The sequence below is a fragment of the Hemicordylus capensis genome, chromosome 1, assembly GCF_027244095.1.
Source record: "Hemicordylus capensis ecotype Gifberg chromosome 1, rHemCap1.1.pri, whole genome shotgun sequence".
Taxonomy (NCBI): Eukaryota; Metazoa; Chordata; class Lepidosauria; order Squamata; family Cordylidae; genus Hemicordylus; species Hemicordylus capensis.
In genome coordinates, this window is record NC_069657.1 from 432,054,518 (window position 1) to 432,073,999 (window position 19,482).

General features: G+C 45.6%; 1 protein-coding gene across 6 annotated transcripts in view; it reads right to left on the bottom strand.

Moving 5' to 3' along the window:
• The window catches only part of KLHDC3 (kelch domain containing 3), an 84,309-nt gene that overhangs the window by 21,782 nt on the left and 43,045 nt on the right, over positions 1–19,482 (bottom strand). For all 6 annotated transcript variants that reach the window (XM_053313328.1, XM_053313291.1, XM_053313311.1 and 3 more), the window contains 5 exons: positions 15,289–15,465; positions 13,239–13,354; positions 4,604–4,675; positions 3,981–4,194; positions 2,181–2,267 (listed from right to left, as the gene is read on the bottom strand). In XM_053313328.1, the coding sequence (XP_053169303.1) occupies positions 2,181–2,267; positions 3,981–4,194; positions 4,604–4,675; positions 13,239–13,354; positions 15,289–15,465 (666 nt within the window). The remainder of the gene's footprint in view (positions 1–2,180; positions 2,268–3,980; positions 4,195–4,603; positions 4,676–13,238; positions 13,355–15,288; positions 15,466–19,482) is intronic.

Below are 19,482 nucleotides of genomic sequence, written 5' to 3' on the forward strand. Positions count from 1 at the left end.
GCATACAATGCAAACCTCTCCCAGGGACTTCATATTACAATTCCAAGGATGGTAAACCCATCCAGGTAACAGTGATCAGTCCATTTCAGGGGCTCTGACCTAACCTATAAACTGGTCCCTATTAAAAATAGACTGTGAAATTAAATACTGAACCCTGCAGCATTTAGCAATCAGCATATTAGTTCTTAATAAGATCTTACAGATAGGAAAGTGCATAGATGTAAACCCATTGCTTTTTCATATTCTGGGATTCAAGCTAAGACACGGTTACAACTTACTGGCTCACAATTATGGGCTCAGCCCTCAGCAATGAAATTCACTGTTACCAGGTTTTGGCGGGGTGGGGGTGGGCAGGAGGAGAAGATGAATCCTCCCTCCTTGAGCCCAGTTGACCTGTGGCAGGTGGGAAGATAGAAAAGAATGCCAAGAACTGGACCTTTCCACCCCTCTTCTTTCAGGACTCCCTCCCCCTCTTTAGAGTTGCAATGCCCTCCAAAATTTCGGGTTTCACCCAGATTTTAAGCATCTCACCCAGATTGCTTAGCCCACCCAGATTCGCCTGGATTCCAGCTTTCTTTCTTTCAAAGCTAAGCTCTAGCCCTTGTAGAAGCAGAGTTATGAAGCAAAACGTGCAGTCACTATTCTGCTCAGAAATTATTTTCAAGCCAATTTACATAACATGCAAATTAGGCACCCAGATTTGGAAAGCCAGAATATGGCAACCCTACGGCCCTCTCCCAACTTCAGCTTGCAGTTTCACCTGAAGCAGGGGAATGCAAAGGTGGAGGGGGCAGCAGGAACAGCAGCCGAGAACAAGCAGAAGAGGCCCCAGCCGCTTTTGGTGTGCTGTACCCAAGTGGCAGCATAGCCCTTGACAGACATGAGGTTGGGGGCTCTTTGAAATGTCTGTGCCAAGCAGCAGAGTGTTGTGAAATCCTCTCTCATTTTTAAACCCAACCTTCTGAGGCTGAAAGGCAACCCTTGAAAGGTGTATGATACATGTTGCACTGCAGACAGATGAAGATGAAGCAAGAATCTTGGTCTAGTGAGCTTCTGGCTAATCAGGGATTTGAAACTAGATCTCCTGGGACCATCCAATACTTTAATCCATGAAATCTCACTGGCACTCATCTAAAGGAGAGAACACCCAAGAGGTTTCTGTTTTATCACAGAGGCCTCTGGCACATTCTCTCCTTTAGCACTTGAAGGGCTCTTCAGCCTGAGTGGACAGAACAGCCCTGGCCAACAAGCACAGGAAGGGTAGTGGTGGTCATGGCCAGAGGGTGGGTGGGTGAAAGAGAGAGAAAGACTGTGCATGCACACAATCCAGCCTTGGAACAGCTTGGCCAAACAGGATCTAGTCTCCCAGGCTGAAGTAGCTGGCATGAAACTCAACTGCTGAAATAAAAACATATCAGCTTTGAACAGACTTCCTGGATAAAGTTAGCATTCTCTGCACCTCTCCTCCAAGCAAATATTAGATGATAACCACATCACACAGCCATGCTATCATTATAAGCAAGTGTCCTTAACATCTGAAGAGTGTTCTTATTCATGGAGGGCATGATCCCCAGATCTGCTGTGAGGTGCTGTACTCTCATGTTCTGACTTCCACAATCTTGATAAATCTCAGATATATATAGGATACAGACACTACAACCCCCCCAGCAGGTTAGCCAACCGTCTCCGACATTGCTGTTACTTATGTCAGAACCTGCAGAAGCTCCCATCCAGAATCTCAAGCTCAGGGCGCCCTAATCCAGGCTCTGGCCAGACATTAGCAGCTTGGATTTTGGGTGGAACATGTGTGCCATTTGGTGTTTCAGAGCCTAGGTATATCTGGGGATTGATGGCTTTGACTAGTAAGGAAGTATCAGCACAATATGGACTTTTGTGGACTAATAATCACTTGATAGTTACCACTTCAACTAAGCAACATGACCTGACCAGTATTACTGATGGAATATCCATCCACATTTTTGTGAATACATACTACATATGTCTGTTGTGTGTGTGTGTATGTGTCACAAAAGCAGAACATTCAAGAGGGACATGGATAATACAGACATTTTGGGACTTGGGTGAGAAATGCTCAGTGCGTAACTGCATCCCAATAGCAGCAGAGATTATTAAAGGACCCTTCAATACCAATAACAGGAAGGAAGCATCAGTCAAAATACCTGGATCGAATTTCCAAAGATCATGGAAGTGTCTGTTCAGGCGGGCATTGTAGCCACCAAATATATACAACTCCCCATTGTAGCCAACTGTTGGGAATGGAGACGAGACATGTCAGAACACTCAAAACATAGCCCGACTGGTATCAGTCTTTTAATAGCAGCAGGTACAGTTGAAAGTGTCTTTCCCTTTTCGCATGAAATAGTTAATTCTCCATTCCATATGCTACCTTCAGAACTAAAGATGCCCACTTGCTTCAGATTAAGAACCATTTCAAATGTGCTGAGAGGAGGATGGAGGGAGAGAAAGAGAAAACAGGATTCCTGTTCCTGTGCTTCTCTATCTTGCTCAGAACTGGTAACAGGCATCTCTCCCTATGGAAGATACACGTTTGATTTCAAATGAGACCAAAAAAAAAGAGAGGGAACAGAAAGTGCAAGCCAACTGCACTTCCAGATTCCCTTGCTCATTGTTGTCAAATTTCTCCAAAAGCAAAGGCCAACATATGACCCTTTAAAGTCTTTTGCCTGAATTGCCCATTAAAACATTCTTTGATATCTTATTCAGGTCAAAGTGCTCCTAGAATCTCCTTATCAAACAGCTATGATCAGAACCAGGAAGTCTACACAGGAAGCTGCCTTATACTGAGTCAGACTATTGGTCCATATAGCTCAGTACTGCCTATACCAGCTGGCAGCAGCTCTCCAGGATTTCAGATAGGAAATTTCCTCAGCCTCACCTGGGTGCTTTCCAGACTGCGAGCTTGAGCACAGGAGGAAGTGGTGTAAAATCCAACAGCTAACCCTAACCGACTTCAAAGTGTGTCACGTTTTGAAGCCACTTAGGGCTATCTGTCAGATTTTACACTACTTCATCCTGCTCTGAGGCTTTGAGGAGAGAGAGCGAGAGAAAGGAGGAGGAGTAGGAGAAGCAACCCCTTCCCCAGACCTTGGATCTGTACACAGGGCACTTCCTTGCATGAGAGAGAAAAGAGTGAAAAAGGAGGAGGAGGAGAAGCAACCCCTTCCCCAGACCTTGGATCTGTACACAGGGCACTTCCTTGCATGAGAGAGAAAAGAGGAGGAGGGGGTGGGTGACATGATGGCTTTCCCTTCCCTGCCACCAGTGAATCTGCACAAGAGTACGGGCTCTCGCAAAATTTATTATTATTATTATTATTATTATTATTATTATTATTATTATTATCAACAACAACAACAGCAGCAGCAGCAGCCAATTGCGACTGAAGGAGGTACTGCTGGTACCATTGGGCAAGAGCAGCACTGGGGAATTTTTTATTTTTTTTAAGAGGCTGGTTGCTTTCTGCAAGAACAGCAGAGAATTTTTTTTATTTTTTTTTTAAGGGATGAATTTCAAATGTTGAGAGGCAGAGATTAAGATATATCCACTGATAAGCCCCTCCACGTGACACCTTGGGAAAAATGGAGCAAGCCTACAAACTGTTCTCAAAACAAAGAAAATCAGCTACTATTTTCTCAAGCACATACAAAGCTTTATACCTGAAATGTCAAGATAAGATCCGAATACAGGCTGCGGCTGTGCAAACGGCACCTTGTTGTTCCCGTATGCAAGACGGTGTCAAAACCCAGATTGTACGAACGCACACCAATATATAGCAAAATGTATATACAGCCTATACATAGCAAAGCTATTCTAAGTTGCCGTCTGGAAAGCACCCTGGAGATGCCAGTAATTGAACCTGGGACCTTCTGCATACAAAGCAGATGTTCTTCCACTGCTCCCCCCACCTCCCTCTCCCACAAAGCATTATGATGGCTTACATGCTGAGTGGCTCCTCCTGCCTTGAGGGAGGAGTGGTGTGGGAGGGGAATCCAGCCAAGAGTTAGTGTCGGTGTCAAACACTTTGATTCGGTTACAGTAGATCTCATTGTTGGAGTGGAATGGCCCAAAGCGGTCTGCTCTTCCCCCAAACACATACATCTTTGTTCCAATTATTGTTGCAGAGTGAAAGTCTCTCCAACGAGCTGGCGTGCCCTGAAAGAAGAGAGTCCTGTTAAGCAAGTCAAAGGAAAGGGAAGTTACTTTAGGGGCTAATGATGTGGAAGGTCATGTGGTCTGGGAGCTCACAAGCAAGCCAAGACAGACAAAAATTAAGCAGCAAGTAGTTCGCCTTAAGTGGTGCAGCGGGGAAATGCTTGACTAACAAGCAGAAGGTTGCCGGTTCAAATCCCCACTGGTACTATATCGGGCAGCAGCAATATAGGAAGATGCTGAAAGGCATCATTCATACTGCCCAGGAGGAGGCAATGGTAAACCCCTCCTGTATTCTACCAAAGAAAACCACAGGGCTCTGTAGGTGCCAGGAGTCGAAATCAACTTGACGGTACACTTTGCCTTTAGGGTCACACAAGCGACACCAACACACAGCCACACTGATACTGACCTTCGTACAGATCAGAGTCCATGTCATGTTGCTGGTATCCAGCTTGTGGATGTCATTCGAAAAACAATCGGCCTGAAAGAGAGAGCACTTATGAAACTTTTGGCGTATCGGAGCTCAAACTGCCAGCTGAATCTCAGATTCCTAAAAGACCTTGGCTACCTCACTCTCCAGGGACTCTACAAAATTTAATTCTCCAAGATTTCCCTGTGGAGTTCAAATATATTCAGGGAACTGAAAGCGGTGGCTCAGAAAGCAAAGCAGCTGTTCAGTATTACTTACTCACATTCGTGCACACCGTCCAAATCCCACACTGAATATGGAATTATGGGACTCCTGGGCATTTCTACATTACCTGCCATCATAAAACATCTCCAGTTTACAGACAGGGAAAGGAAGCAACAAGATTAAAGCCATCATTTGCTGTAATCGCCACTGATTCTGAGAACTGGGCTTGAAATGGCAAAGGCTGGACATCTTTTTTCTTTTAAAGAAGTGCTGAACATACAGTAAGTAGCTCTCATTAACTTTAGCCAGAGTTGTTAAACAGTCACAAAGACAGGTGAGAGAAGCCTCAAGCTATACTCTTGAGAGGAATGCATAATTACTAGCAGTCTGTGAAAAATCCATTTTTACTGGCCTTGCCAAAGATTTGTAGTATTCAGACGTCCCCATGGATAGAAGGAAATATTTTATTTTATTTTATTATTTTATTTTATTTATATACCACCCTTCCAAAATGGCTCAGGGTGGTTTACAGCATGATAAAAACAATTAAAACAAGTTAACAGTTAAAATCAAACTATAAAACAGAATAAAACCAATTAAACAATGAAAACAGCTAAAAAACCCTGAAAATCAGGGCAGCAATTTAAAACAGTTTGTCAATCATTTAAAAACCCTGGAAGGCCAGGTCAAACAGATAGGTTTTAAGGGCTCTCCTGAAGGATAGTAATGATCTCAAATTACAAATTTCTGCCAGGAGTGCATTCCACAGCCCAGGAGCAGCTACAGAGAAGGCCCGCCTCTGAGTTGCCACCAGACAAACTGGTGGTAACTGGAGACAGACCTCCTCAGATTACCTTAACGTGCAGTGGGGATCATGTAGAAGAAGGTGCTCTTTAAGATAACTTGGACCTAAGCCGTTCAGGGCTTTAAAGATAATAATCAGAACTTTGTATTTTGCCCGGAAACATATCGGCAGCCAGTGTAACTGTTTCAAAACAGGCATAATATGGTCTCTCCGGGTTACCCCAGAGACCAATCTGGCTGCCGCACAATCTGATCTAACTGAAGTTTCTGGACTACATACAAAGGCAGCCCCACGTACAGCGCATTGCAGTAGTTGAGTCAGGAGGTTACCAACTGATGCACCACTGTTTTGAGGTATTGCAGTAGTCAAACTGGGAGGTTACCAGCTGATGCACCACTGTTTTGAAGTCATCTTCTTCAAGGAATGGGTGCAGCTGTTGAATCAGCTGAAGCTCATAGAAAGCACTCCTGGCCATGGCCTCCACCTGAGATACCAGGGTGAGGCCTGGGTCCAGGAGTACTCCCAAGCTGTGCACCTGCTCCTCCTGGGGGAGTGTAACCCCATCCAGCACAGGAGATCTAACTCACCCCTCAGATTCTGAGCCCCCACAATGAGCACCTCCATCTTGCTTGGATTCAGCTTCAATTTGTTCTTTCATCCAGCCCATTACTGCCTGTAGGCAGGCATTTAGAGAATGAGTGCCATTTCCTGAAGATGAAAATGAGAAGTAGGTTTGGGTGTCATCAGCATACTGATAACACCCAGCACCAAATCTCCTGATGACCTCACCCAGCAGTTTCACTTAGATATTAAAAAGCATTGGTGACAGAATGGAACCTTGGGGGACTCCATATAATAGCTCCCATTTTGAGGAGCAACTGTCACCATGCTCCACCATCTGGAATCTACCTGAGAGACAGGAGCGGAACCACTGCAAAGCAGTGCCCCCTATCCCCAACTCCCCCAGGTGATCCAGAAGGATACCATGGTCAATGGTACTGAACGCCACCGAGAGATCCAGAAGAACCAGCAGAGTCACACTCCCTCTGTCGATTCCCTGGTAAATCCAGCAAGGGCATCAGGCCGACCAAGGCTGTCTCAACTCCATAGCCAGTTCTAAAGCCAGTTTGAAATGGATCTAGAATAATCAGTTTCCTCCAAGACTGGAGGAATCAGTCTTGAGAGAGTAATCAGTCCCTTAGTCCCAAGACAACTCCCTCCTTTCCCTCAATGCCCTGCCTCGCCGATTCCAACTAATGCTACAAAAGGGGCTGCAGATCCACTGACTCATTCACCACATGGCCCCATTACTGGAAAAGCCAGTGAGTTCCAATAGGAAGTGTACAGGACATGAGTTCAAATTACTGTACAGCCACAGATTCACTAGATGGCTTTTGGTCACTGCCTATGCTCCTTTCCCCAAATGGAAAACGGGAATGATGACCTACTTTACAGTCACTGCAAGAATGAGGAAGGATTTCAAATATTTTACAAACAAAGTTGTAGAATCTCTCTCTGGTGGTTTCAAGGCAACACTAGAGAGAGGACTATTAGGTCAGGGGGTTGGCCTAGTTCACCCTTAAAACCCTTTCCCAAACCCATTTCTATGTGTAAATGAACCCATCATCCCCCTGACTAAACTGGATCCTTAGCCTTCTCCAGATATCATGAACATGTAAATATTGTTATGAGGTAACTCTATAGCCCACACTAGCCAGCCTTGCCAACTATGGCAGAAATGTACACAAAAGAATTTGCTGTTGAAAGTGCATCTATTATGCTTTGTTCTTCTTCTCTTTCAAGCTTACTTGCTTTTCTGTCCTTGCTGTTAGGAAAGGGGTATTATAGGCAATGATAACTGGCTGACATGAGACTTCTTATTTTGAAAGGTCGAAAGTGCAGAGACTTGGCATTCTTGAGACAGAAGGTCAAGAAGAGGTTTCTTCCTCTAGAGAACAGGTGAGATAATGACTTTTTCCTGTGTCCAGGAGTGACACAGGGGTCAGATAACATTGTTACGTGTTAAGGAATAGTCACTGCTAGGTGAGATTGTTCCAAAGTTGCCATTATGTTGACCTTTGAATGCACCCTGACCAATAGGACACCTACAAAACATAGTGAGGTGTTACACAAGGGACAGTCATTGCTTGGTGCCAAAAGGTAAAAATGCTGGGTTTTTTGTTTTTCACACATTTGCCATTTTGTTTAACTTAGAGTGCACCGTGACCCATAAGTCACGGTTATCGACAGAGGGAGTGCTACTCTGCTGATCCTCTTGGATCTCTCTGTGGCTTTCGATACCATTGACCATGGTATCCTTCTAGAGTGCCTGAGAGGGGCGGGATTGGGTGGCACTGTTTTACAGTGGGTCCGCTCCTACCTCTCAGGTAGATTCCAGATGGTGTCACTTAGAGACTGCTGTTCTACAAAGCGAGAACTGAAGTATGGAGTTCCACAAGGCTCCATACTGTCTCCAATGCTCTTTAACATCTACATGAAACCGCTAGGAGAGATCATCAGGAGGTTTAGTGCTGGGTGTTATCGATATGCTGATGACACCCAGATGTACTTCTCCATATCGACCTTCTCAGGAAATGGCATATCTTCCCTAAATAGCTGCTTGGAGGCAGTAATGGGCTAGATGAGGGATAACAAACTGAAATTGAATCAAAATAAGACAGAGGTACTGACTGTGGGGGGTTGGGACCCGAGAGTCTAGATCTACCTGGTCTGGATGGGGTTACACCCCACCTGAAAGATCAGGTACACAGCTTAGGAGTGCTCCTCGACCCCAAGCTCTCTCTGGTTTATTAGGCTGAGGTGGTGGCCAGGAACATTTTTTATCATCTTCAGCTGATACGTCAGCTATGTCCATTTCTAGAGGTGAATGACCTTAAAACAGAGGTACATATGCTGGTAATCTCCAGACTTGGGGCTGCCTTTGTACGTAGTCCAGAAACTGCAGTTGGTACAGAGGGCGTCAGCCAGATTGGTGTATGGGACAACACAAAGGGACCATATAACACTGGTTTTGAAAGAACTGCACTGGCTGCCGATACATTTCCGGGTGAAATACAAAATGCTGATTATTACCTATAAAGCCCTTAATGGCTTGGGACCAGGTTAAGAGAGCGCCTCCTTTGTCGTGAACCCTCTCACCTATTATGATCTTCTGGAGAGATCCAGTTACGGTTACCACCTGCTCATCTGGTGGCGACTCAGGACTGGGCTTTCTCTGTGGCTGTCCCAGGGCTTTGGAAATATGCTCTCTGCTGAAATAAGAGCATCTCCATCTCTGTTTATTTTTAGGAAGACCCTCAAGACTTTCTGTTCTCGCAAGCTTTTGATTAGAATTTTAATAATTTGTTTTATATTGTTTTTATTGTGCTTTATGTATTTTAACCTGTGATTTTAATGTTGGGATATGTAGAGATTTACATATCAGGAGGTATTAAAATATGGTAGATAGACAGACCAAACAAAACTTGCAGAGGCAAACCAAGTCCTAGCAGAATACATTTCACTAAGATAGTGGGTGTTTTGCAAGTCAATTAACTCAGAGGTATAACTGTACCCCCAATGGCAAACACCTGTACCCCAGCAGTTTTTTTAATCATGGAGGCAAAACAATTTAAGGTAATGACCTGTTCTTTGCAGGTTTTGTTTACTGGGGTGTCACTGACAATCTCCTAAATGGAAAAATTTTTAGAATTAAGAATCAACAATTAATTAATGTTTTGAGCCTCTAGTCAGAGGAGTAGCTATAACTGAGTGGATAGGTTCAAAGAACCTGGGCCCCCCAGCTCCTGAGGGCCCCCCAGCTCCATCCATCCCTATTTTCTTCATTATCTCCCTCACTCTGAGGGGCCGCAGGGGTAAACATGGTCCCCTCTCTCCTAGCTATGCCCCTGCCTCTAGTGGCACAGAAATACCCTATGATAGCCAGTGAGGAAGCCTATAACAATAGAATATGATTGTACTATAACATTTAAAGTTTCAGTCTAAAAGGGAAGAGGAGGAGGATGTAGCATCAGTGGACAGTACTTGCCAACAAGCTTGACAATAAAGGCAGTGATGCCTAAAATGTCAAAAAGCGAACAAGATTTTTTATTTTATTTTTCTAGCTTACAAATAAAAAGTACAATAGCTTGCTCTATTAGGGGGAGAAGCCAACGTGCAAGAAGGAGTATTAGTAAAAAGGACAGTTTTGCTCTGAAAAATGTCTCCCTTGCTTCTTGAATTAAAAACATCCCTGCTCCTTCTCCTTCCAAAGTAATTTAATAGTATAGAGCAAGGAGAAGGCTAGGGAATGCCAATTTGGCAGCATGTGCTGCAACTAGAAATGTAGTCCATAAATAAGGTTATATTAGCCAAGGGGTTTGGCCAATCATGTGAAAATTACTCCCAGATTACTCAGATCTGCAGGTTGCTTACCTGTAACGAGAGTCCTTCTGGTGGTCATCTGTCCAGTCACACAGACGGGCTTCACGCCTGTGTGAAGAAATCTCCGGAAAACTCACAAGCTCTTCTTCTTTAATACTCTCTGATTGGTAGATAGGTTCCTCCCCGTTACATCACGTGCTCCGCAACCTCCTCCCCAGTTCTAGAGTCTGCCATCAAAAACTCTGCAGCAGGGCACGATGGGCAAGTGTGTGACTGGACAGATGATCACCAGAAGAACTCCAGTTACAGGTAAGCAACCTCCAGTTCTTCTAAGTGGTCTCTGTCCGCCACACAGATGGGTGCATCGCAAGCTCCAGTCTGGAAGTTTTCAGATGCAGTAAGTAGGACAGCATGGTTGAGAGCAGTACAGTGGTGGGATCAACATCACTTTCAGCTTTCACAAATTTGGAAAAATGCTACTATTTTGCTTTGTAGGATGTCATAGTGGAAGGTTTCCTGCATGTATAAATAACTTCCTTCATTTCTGTGGGCCAGGTAGCTGGATTTGCCAAGCTGTCAGGTGCAACACTTGGATATCTGGATGAAGGACTCTCCCCTCCTGCTGAGACAGCAATGTTGGGAAAAGAGGAAGCTGGGTGAACTGACCTTTGGAGAGGTAAAGAAGACACAGGAACCAAGGGCGACGAGGCCACCAAGGCGCCACCACAATGCAATTCACCACCTTGATTTCCATTTTCTGAAGAATCCTTGGGAGAAGAGGAACTGGAGGGAACAGGTAGAGAAAAGTTCCCGACCAGGTAGTCGCAAAGGCATCTCCCATAGAATCCTTCCCCATCCTTTCTCTAGAGTAGTATACTGGGCACCGATGACTGAGTTCGCTTGCAAAGAGATCCTCTTGTGGAAACTCCCACCTCTGCAAAACATCCTGCAGAACCCCCGAGTCCAGTCTCTACTCATGAGACACTGACTGTGTCCTGCTCAGGCTGTCCGTTAAAGTATTGTTGAGTCCTTTGATATGTACTACAGACAGATGGATATGGTGGAGCAGAGCTCAGTGCCAGAGTCGAAGAGTCAGAGAGAGGAGGGCGTGGGACTTGGTCCCCCTTTGATGGCTGATATAAGCTTTTGTCATAGTGTTGTCTGTAACAATCAGAATAGGACGGTGTTCCACTTCTGAGAGGAAACCTCTCAGCACCTTGAAGACTTCCAAGAGTTCCAACTAATTTATATGATGGAGGGCTTCTTCCCTGGACCAATGGCCATTCAGATGCAACCCACCAACCCTCTTCAGAGGCATCTGTAGTAACCCGCACCTGTGGGGAGGCCCTTCTGAAGGGGGTAGACTGTATGAGATTTTGTGGAACAGTCCACCATGCGAGGGCATCCTGCACTTGATCTGGAACATAGAGCACCTTGGAACTGTGATCTGTCAGTGGACGAAAGGTATCCAGGAACCAGAACTGTAACGGCCGCATGTGCAACCTGGCTGTGGGCTATGAGGTCATGGTCATGGAGGCCATGAGGTTTAACACATGTTGGACTTTGTGTGCAGTGTCCCTCTGATGCCTGGCCCTCAGCTGTCAGAAACTTCTTCTTCGGCACTGGAGCCAAACAATCCACAACCTTGTCCTTCCTCTTTTTGTGCCCCCGAGAGGACAATTTGGGCTCTGTCGATGGAGCTTGGTTCCCAACAACCAACCCCACATGTGGTAAGGCGGATGACGGGCTGGGCAGCCCCAGAGTCTGCTGAGCTTGTGGCAAACGGCACCAACAACAGGGGTGTTATCATGGAGGCAGAGGGAGTCACCAGAGGAGTCCCCAGGCCCTCCCAGTGGTGGAGCAACTGCCTCCAAAGATTATTTCCCCTTCACGGAAACCCCGACGGGAGCACTACCAGACTGCTCCATAGCAGCCAGGGCTGACAGGGCACACTCCCACAAGTAAAGATGTAGCCTGGAAGCCCTGTTATGTCATGCTTGCTTCGAAAACGTGAGGCAGTGAAGGCAGGCTACAGTCAAATGGGTTTCACCCAGGCAAAATAGACACAGACTATGGCCGTCCAATGAGGGGAAAGCTGGCCAGCACTGGGAGCAACATTTCAAGTTTACCTTGCCAGCCATACGTCGGAGACAGAGATAAGGGTTCCCAGCACTGTTTCAGTAAAGACACTGAAACTACACCCGAAATAAATAAAAGAGCGCAAAACATGAAAGAGCTAAGTATATAAAGAGTAAGACCAGAATGAAGAAACACAAAGAAATAAATATCTATGTTTTATCTTGGCAGAAAAGCTTGCAAGGATTTCCCAAGAAGTATCTTCCTTGGTGGACAAAAAAGAACTGAGGACGAGGGTGTGGAGAACATGATCTAGGTGTAATGAGGAGGAGCCTATCTATCTATCAGAGGGAGGAGGACAAGGAGGAGGAGGAGGAGGAGGAGGAGCTTGTGAGTTTTCTGGGGGTTTCTTCACACAAGCATGAAGACCATGTGTGATGGACAGAGACCACTTAGAAGAACTACAGAATTTTCACAAGATCGTACCGTGTGTTTGCCCAACCTAGATGTCCTGATCAAACCCCTTGAACCATTTGATACAAGCCCACAATCCAGAGTCCCGTGTGACAAGTTCTGCATACCAAGCAGGGCTTTGGACTTCTGTTTCTCAAAAACAGCCTCTCAGTCTCAAGGCCAAGCAGCTTTGAAATCCAGGGGAGTTTCAAAAGCAGCTTGTGATACAGCATGTAGGGCTGTGCATGAGTCGGTTCAGTGCTTCCTTTAGGAGCCAGTTCAGTGGGGTGGGAAGCGGTTCCCTTAAGCAGCAGTTAAGCAGATCCTTACCTGCTCCACTGCTGCCCCACCACTTTTCCGGATGTGGCGCTCGCTCTAGCAAAGGTGGCTGAAGCGCTGTTCCCTGCAGCCTGCGCGGGCAGTGTCAGAACACATATGGCCTCTGCGCATGCGCAGCAGCCATGTGCATGGCACCGCCCTGCACGCAGCTGCAGGGAAGAGCGCCACCACCACATTTGCTAGAAAACACAAGAGTTACTTTATTTTCAGCAACTTTAGCCCATAGATGTCCCTAAACTTTGTGGCTGGGGACAACAATCCTGTCACTTAGTTTTAATTTAGCACAAATTAGTTGAAAGCAGTGTTTGTTAAGCAGACCCGCACGCAAATAGCAGAGAGCTCAGGGTAACTAACCAGTTGCTCATAGCCTCCAAAGATATACATGCTCTTTCCCAAGACACAAGCCGAATGTCCATCTCTTGCTCCTGGAACCATTCCAGAAACTTTTGGTGTGAACCATTTGTGCGTGCCTAAATTGGAAAGGGAAAGGAAAGGAAAAAAGAAAAAGAAGAGGTGAACAATTACAGTCAGACATAGAATGTCATGCTCAAGAACACGTTGCAAAGGGAACAGCCCTTGTCAAAAAATCATCCTAAATATACAGCACATGACTTCTCCTTGACAGAAAGAAGCCACTTTTTCATGTGATTCCATAGAAGACAACAGAACAGCAAATGTTTGGAAGTTTCCTTACAGCTTCTGAAAAACTCCTCACAGTCATCTGTCAAATCCTCACAAGGAACATAGGAACATAGGCAGCTGCCATATACTGAGTCAGACCATTGGTCTATCTAGCTCAGTACTGTCTTCACAGACTGGCAGCGGCTTCTCCAAGGTTGCAGGCAGGAATCTCTCTCAGCCCTATCTTGGAGAAGCCAGGGAGGGAACTTGAAACTTTCTGCTCTTCCCAGAGCAGCTCCATCCCCTGAGGGGAATATCTTGCAGTGCCCACACTTCTAGTCTCCCTTTCATATGCAACCGGGGCAGACCCTGCTGAGCTAAGGGGACAAGTCATGCTTGCTACAAGACAAGCTCTCCTCTCTCCTGCGAGGTTTCACTATGACCCTACTGAACCTACCACTGCAAAGATACACTGCAGGAGGCGCTCCATACCTTTCAGGAACCAATTACACTGCAAGGCAATCTTGACACTCCATGAAAAAATTTTCTTCACACACAGCAGTGTGAATATCCCTATCCAACCCCAGCACAGCATCAGTGGTTGTTGCTGGTGTCTACCTGGTGTTTATAGATTGTGAGCCCCCTGGGGACAGGGAAGCAACTTCAATTATTTATTTTTCTATGTAAACTGATTTGAGCACTTGTGCTGAAAAGCAGCATATAAATATTCATAATCATAGTCAATATCCAGAAACAAGACAACCTGTGAAGCTTAAGCAGGCACCTGTCTTGGAAGCCCCCCAGGGCTTGGGCACAGAGAAGCCTTGGAGCAGCAGGAGATTCCCAAAGCATACTTGGCAATCAACCTCGGTGCTTATTCCAGGAAGCAGCAGCAGAGTGGCCTATTCCAAGGCCTCCCAGCATCAGGAGCCTCTCACAAGCTGGCTTTTATCCACAGCCACCCACCCAGACCCGAACCGGAGCTGTAACTTCAACCCACTGCAAGGTCAACGAACGCTCTGGGGAAATGATTAGCACAAAGGGAAAGCAAGCCTTGCTCCTAGTGGGCGACATGCCATGCTTGGATTTCTAAATCCAGTCATGTGTTATCCCTAAAGACCTCGGCCAAGAGCAACACATGACATCCGAGACCGAAGCGGGTGGCGACACCTAATCTAGATGGCCCTTGCAAGCCAGCAAAAGCACAATGCTCTGCAGAGCAGCTTCGAGGCTTTGTCTAGCCTGAAATGACTCATGCAAGAGGGCTTCCACTTTTTCCCTTGAGAGGGGAGGATTAGCAATGCTTGCTTTCCAGGGATAGTGGGAAATGGCACAGGCAAGTGCATGCAAGTCTGCCTAGGACTGGCCATCGACAGTGCCTCTGCAGCTTGGCAGTAACTCCAACTCAAAAGTTGCACGCAGGAGAGCAGACGGGCAGCTGGGAAATGCCCAAGGAGACCACAGAGTTTTATGGCAACCTGGAAGCTTTTCACACAGAGCTTTTGAAGCCCTTTATATCACATCTCCTCCGGAATGGAGGAAGTGCGTTCACATATCAGCTAGTTTTACCCTGAAGTCCCTGCGAGTTATCGAGGAGCAGTTCACACACAATTTGGGTTTTCCATTGTGCATCAGAGTGTAACCCGATTTATATCTGGGGTAAAAAAAAAAACCCACTATGTGTGTCGGTTTTTTCCTGGTTTAAACAGACTGCAATTTAAGACAATGCACATTCGGAAGCTCATGACAGAGAGGGTTGTGGGAGCTGGAAAGTAACACTCACTGACGTCAAAGGCGTATAATACATTGCAGGCTCCTTCGGTGTCATTGCGACCTCCCCAGATGTAGATGGTGTCATCAATGACAACTGCAGAGTGTCCATATCGCATGTAGGGAACTTCCCTCACATGGTCCCTACTGTTTGTCCACACTGGTGGCAGCTTGGTCCAGCGCAGGGAGACTGAAACAAAAAGCCCACCAGAGAGTTATTGTATTGCCTTGCCTTCATGGACCAGGCTGCCATGCCTATAAAGAAGGAAGAAATTAACTGACACAAACACTTCAGCTGCTCCAAATATTAAGCCATAGAAGAAATCCAATTCTCTTATATAGAGTCTGTATATTGGTAGTAATCAAATGAACAGAACAGAATCAGGTGATCAGGTGATGAAAACCAGCTATAATGGATCACTGAGAGAAAGTGGATATTGTTCAAGCTGTGGATTCCACAGTTACTGCAGAGTCTATTGTGGAGAAGTCCAGCAGCTCCTCTTATAGTATTAGATTGGCTCGCTTTCAGTTTGTGACTCCTGAGGATGTGGACAAACTGCTTCAGACTGTACATCGTACAATCTGTTCTCTTGACCCTTGCCAATCTTGGATTATTTCATCTGTATGGTAATCATACAGTTGTTCCTTGCCAAACGCAAGGGTTCCATTCCTGGAAACCCTTGTGGTTGGCAAATTCATGGTTGACAAGGCATTGAAATGAATGGGAAACAGGGGGTTAGGGGAACTGTGAGTGCTGAAATGCCTAAAACCAACAAAAGAGGTTTAAAATCCCTCCTGACCCCTGGAAAAGGTCCCTTGAACCGCAGAACAGATCTCCTGATGCCTGTAAATGAGTCCGTGACCCAGTATATGACCACCCCAAACCCCCCCCAAATTGGCCCTGAACCCCCCAAATCACCCAAAACCCCCCCGAAATTGCCCCGACCCTTGTAAATGACACCGTGACCCCATAAATTGGCAAAAGGGCCACTTTTTTAAAAAATGGCACCAACCGCAAATACTCAAGTTGCAGTTGGCGAGGGTGTGTGTGACAGTTTGCCAGTCACGGATACTCCAATTAGGAGTGTGCATGGTTTTGGTCCAGCATAATAGAACAGACTGCCGGACCGGTCCGGCTGGGCGGGGGACTGTGACTTTAAGCGGGGTGGTGGTGGTAGTACTTACCCCCCCCCGCCGCTCTTCCCCCTCCGGCACTGGTCCTTGGAAAAATCTTCTTGGGGCGGCAGAGTTCCTCTCTGCCGCCCCTGCCCCCGTCATTGTTCATCAAGCCTTAATAGAGACGAGCGCTAGCGGTGTGCATGTGCCCTGCGCGGCGCGCGCGTTAGTCTCTGACGCTGCAGCGCGCGCCGCATACGCATCCGTGCCGCTAGCGCTCATCTCTGTTAAGGCTTGACGAACAATGACGGGGGCAGGGGCGGCATAGAGGAACTCTGCCGCCCCAAGAAGATTTTTCCAAGGACCAGCACCGGAGGGGGAAGAGTGTGTGGGGGGGAGTACTACCACCCCCCCGCTTAAAGTCACAGTCCCCCCCTGCCGGAATGGGGGGGACTCCGAGCCATGCACACCCCTAACTCCAATACGCAATTGGCAAACCTGTGGTTGGCAAGGAACAACTGTACCATCCGTGAAGGTCCGGTAAATATTATAAATGCTTCTCTGAGGGAGGACAGGATGCCTTCTTGTCTTAAGGAGGCTATTATTAGATCACTTTTGAAGAAACCTGCATTGGATCCCTAATACCTAATAACAATGCAGATCCGTTTCCAATCTCCCATGTTTGGGCAAGGTGATTGAGCGGGCGGTGGCCTCTCAGTTCCAGGTAGTTTTGGATAATACAGACTATCTAGACCCATTTCAAACGGGCTTTCGAGAGGGCTATTGCGTTGAGACTGCCTTGGTTGACGTGATGGATGATCTCCAATTGGCTATTGACAGAGCGAGTGTGTCTCCATTGATTCTTTTGGGTCTCCCGGTGGCTTTTGATACCATTTACCATGGTATCCTTCTGGGTCACCTGAGGGATATGGGATTGGGTGGCACTATTTTACAGTGGTTCTGTTCCTACCTCTTTCGTAGATTCAAGATGGTGTTGCTTAGAGATTGATGCTCTTCAAAGCAAGAACTAAAGTATGGAGTTCCACAAGGTTCCATACTGTCTCCAATGCTCTTTGATGTCTACATGAAACTGTGGCAAGAGATCATCAGGAGGTTTGGTGCAGGGTGTTATCAATATACTAATGACTCTCAGATTTACTTCTCCATATCGACCTCATCAGAAAATGGCATATCTTCCCTAAATGCCTGCCTGGAGGTGTTAATGGGCTGGATGAGGGATAACAAACTGAAGTTGAATTCAAATAGGTTGACGGTACAGACATGTGGGGGGGGGGGTTGGGACCTGAGAGATGGTTTAGATCTGCCTGTTCTGGATGAGGTTACACCCCCTCCCCCCAAAAGATCAGGTACACAGTTTGGGAGTGCTCCTGGATCCAAAACTATCTGGTTTCTCAGGTTGAGGCAGTGGCCAGGAACACTTTTTATCAGCTTTTGTCGATACATCAGTTACACCCATTTCTGGAGGTAAAGACCTTAAAACAGTGGTGCATATGCTGGTAACCTCCAGGCTTGACTACTGTAATGAACTCCACATAGGGCTGCTATTTTACATAGTCCGGAAACTAGAGTTGGTACAGAATGCGGCAGCCAGACTGAGACAACCCAAAGGGACCATATATCACCAATTTTGAAAGAACTACACTGGCTGCTGATATGTTTCTGAGCAAAATACAAAGTGCTGGTTATTACTTTTAAGTTTGCTTTTAGGAAAACCCTCAACACACACACATGTTCTCTCAGGGTTTTAACTGAAATTATTTTTAAACTGCTTTTATCCCATGAGATTGTTTTAACTTTTTATTCTGTGAAATTGTTTTTACTCTGTCTTATATTTGTCATGTTTACATCACCTAGAGATGTATATATCAGGCAATATATATTTATTATTTTTATTTTATTTATTTATTCGATTTCTATACCACCCTTCCAAAATGGCTCAGGGTGGTTTACAGAGAGAAACAACAAATAAATAATATGATAAACAAACAACCACACCAGTTTGCCTTTAGCAAATACTTGAAGGAAAAACTGCTGAAATAAATGTATTAGTATTCACCCTTGCTCCCTAACAGTATTAAAGGGTCCTGTTAGAATTAACACAAATGGCACAATTCAGATAAAATTAAGTGATTTTAAGTCCCATTTAGTTTAACAGCTAAGCACCGTTAACATGGTTTAAGAGTTTCAAGTAGGGGAATGGGTCGTTCAGTGTTAGATTAAAATATGCAAGATAATGAATACTGGAAGAAGAGAAAAGAGATTTGCCCGTTATCAATCATGTACAGCAGTTTCAAATGATTTACAGTTCTACCATTCATATTTACAATGATGCCAAGAAGTACATAAGGCTATGATAATTCCCAAAAGTGTCCCAGTGTGCTTCATCGCTGAACAACAATTTGATCTGGATGCCATATCCAGATCCACAATTCTGTCCACTCCAGACTACTTTATCTCCCCACCACAGCAACATTTGTCCCCAAAACCTGTCCCAATCACACACTAAATACCTCTTCATACATGGTATTTCCCCTACCCAAACGGTTCCAAAATGCATGCAAGTGAAGCAAGAGGCACATGTTGCATTAAGTGGCTGATCCTCTTGCCCCTTAAGGACAATTACAGCTTTGACTAATTTTCAGACTCTTAATGACCTCATGTGTGTTTGCCCATTAACTAAACACTCTCTTAATCTGCTGAACTTATATTCAAATCCAATCAATCAAGACTAACATCCTTGAGACAGGTAGTCTTTTTAAAAAAAATTAATTACAACAGCTTGTGTGTCTTGCATTTGAACACTACTTCAAGTAATCTGGAGACCATGTGGACTGGAATACAGCTGCTAGATTGGGACTTGTCAGATAAGATACATGCCCGTGCCCAACCACCAATTCAGGACAGTCACTGCCTCACTTGCATCTGATAAAAAAGTGAGATGCAGCTGGGTGTCATCTACATACTGATGATACCTCAAGCCAAATCTTGGGATGACCTCTCCCAATGGATTCATGTAGATGTTAAACAGCATGGGGGGAAGAATGGAACTCTGTGGAACTCCAAAGCATAA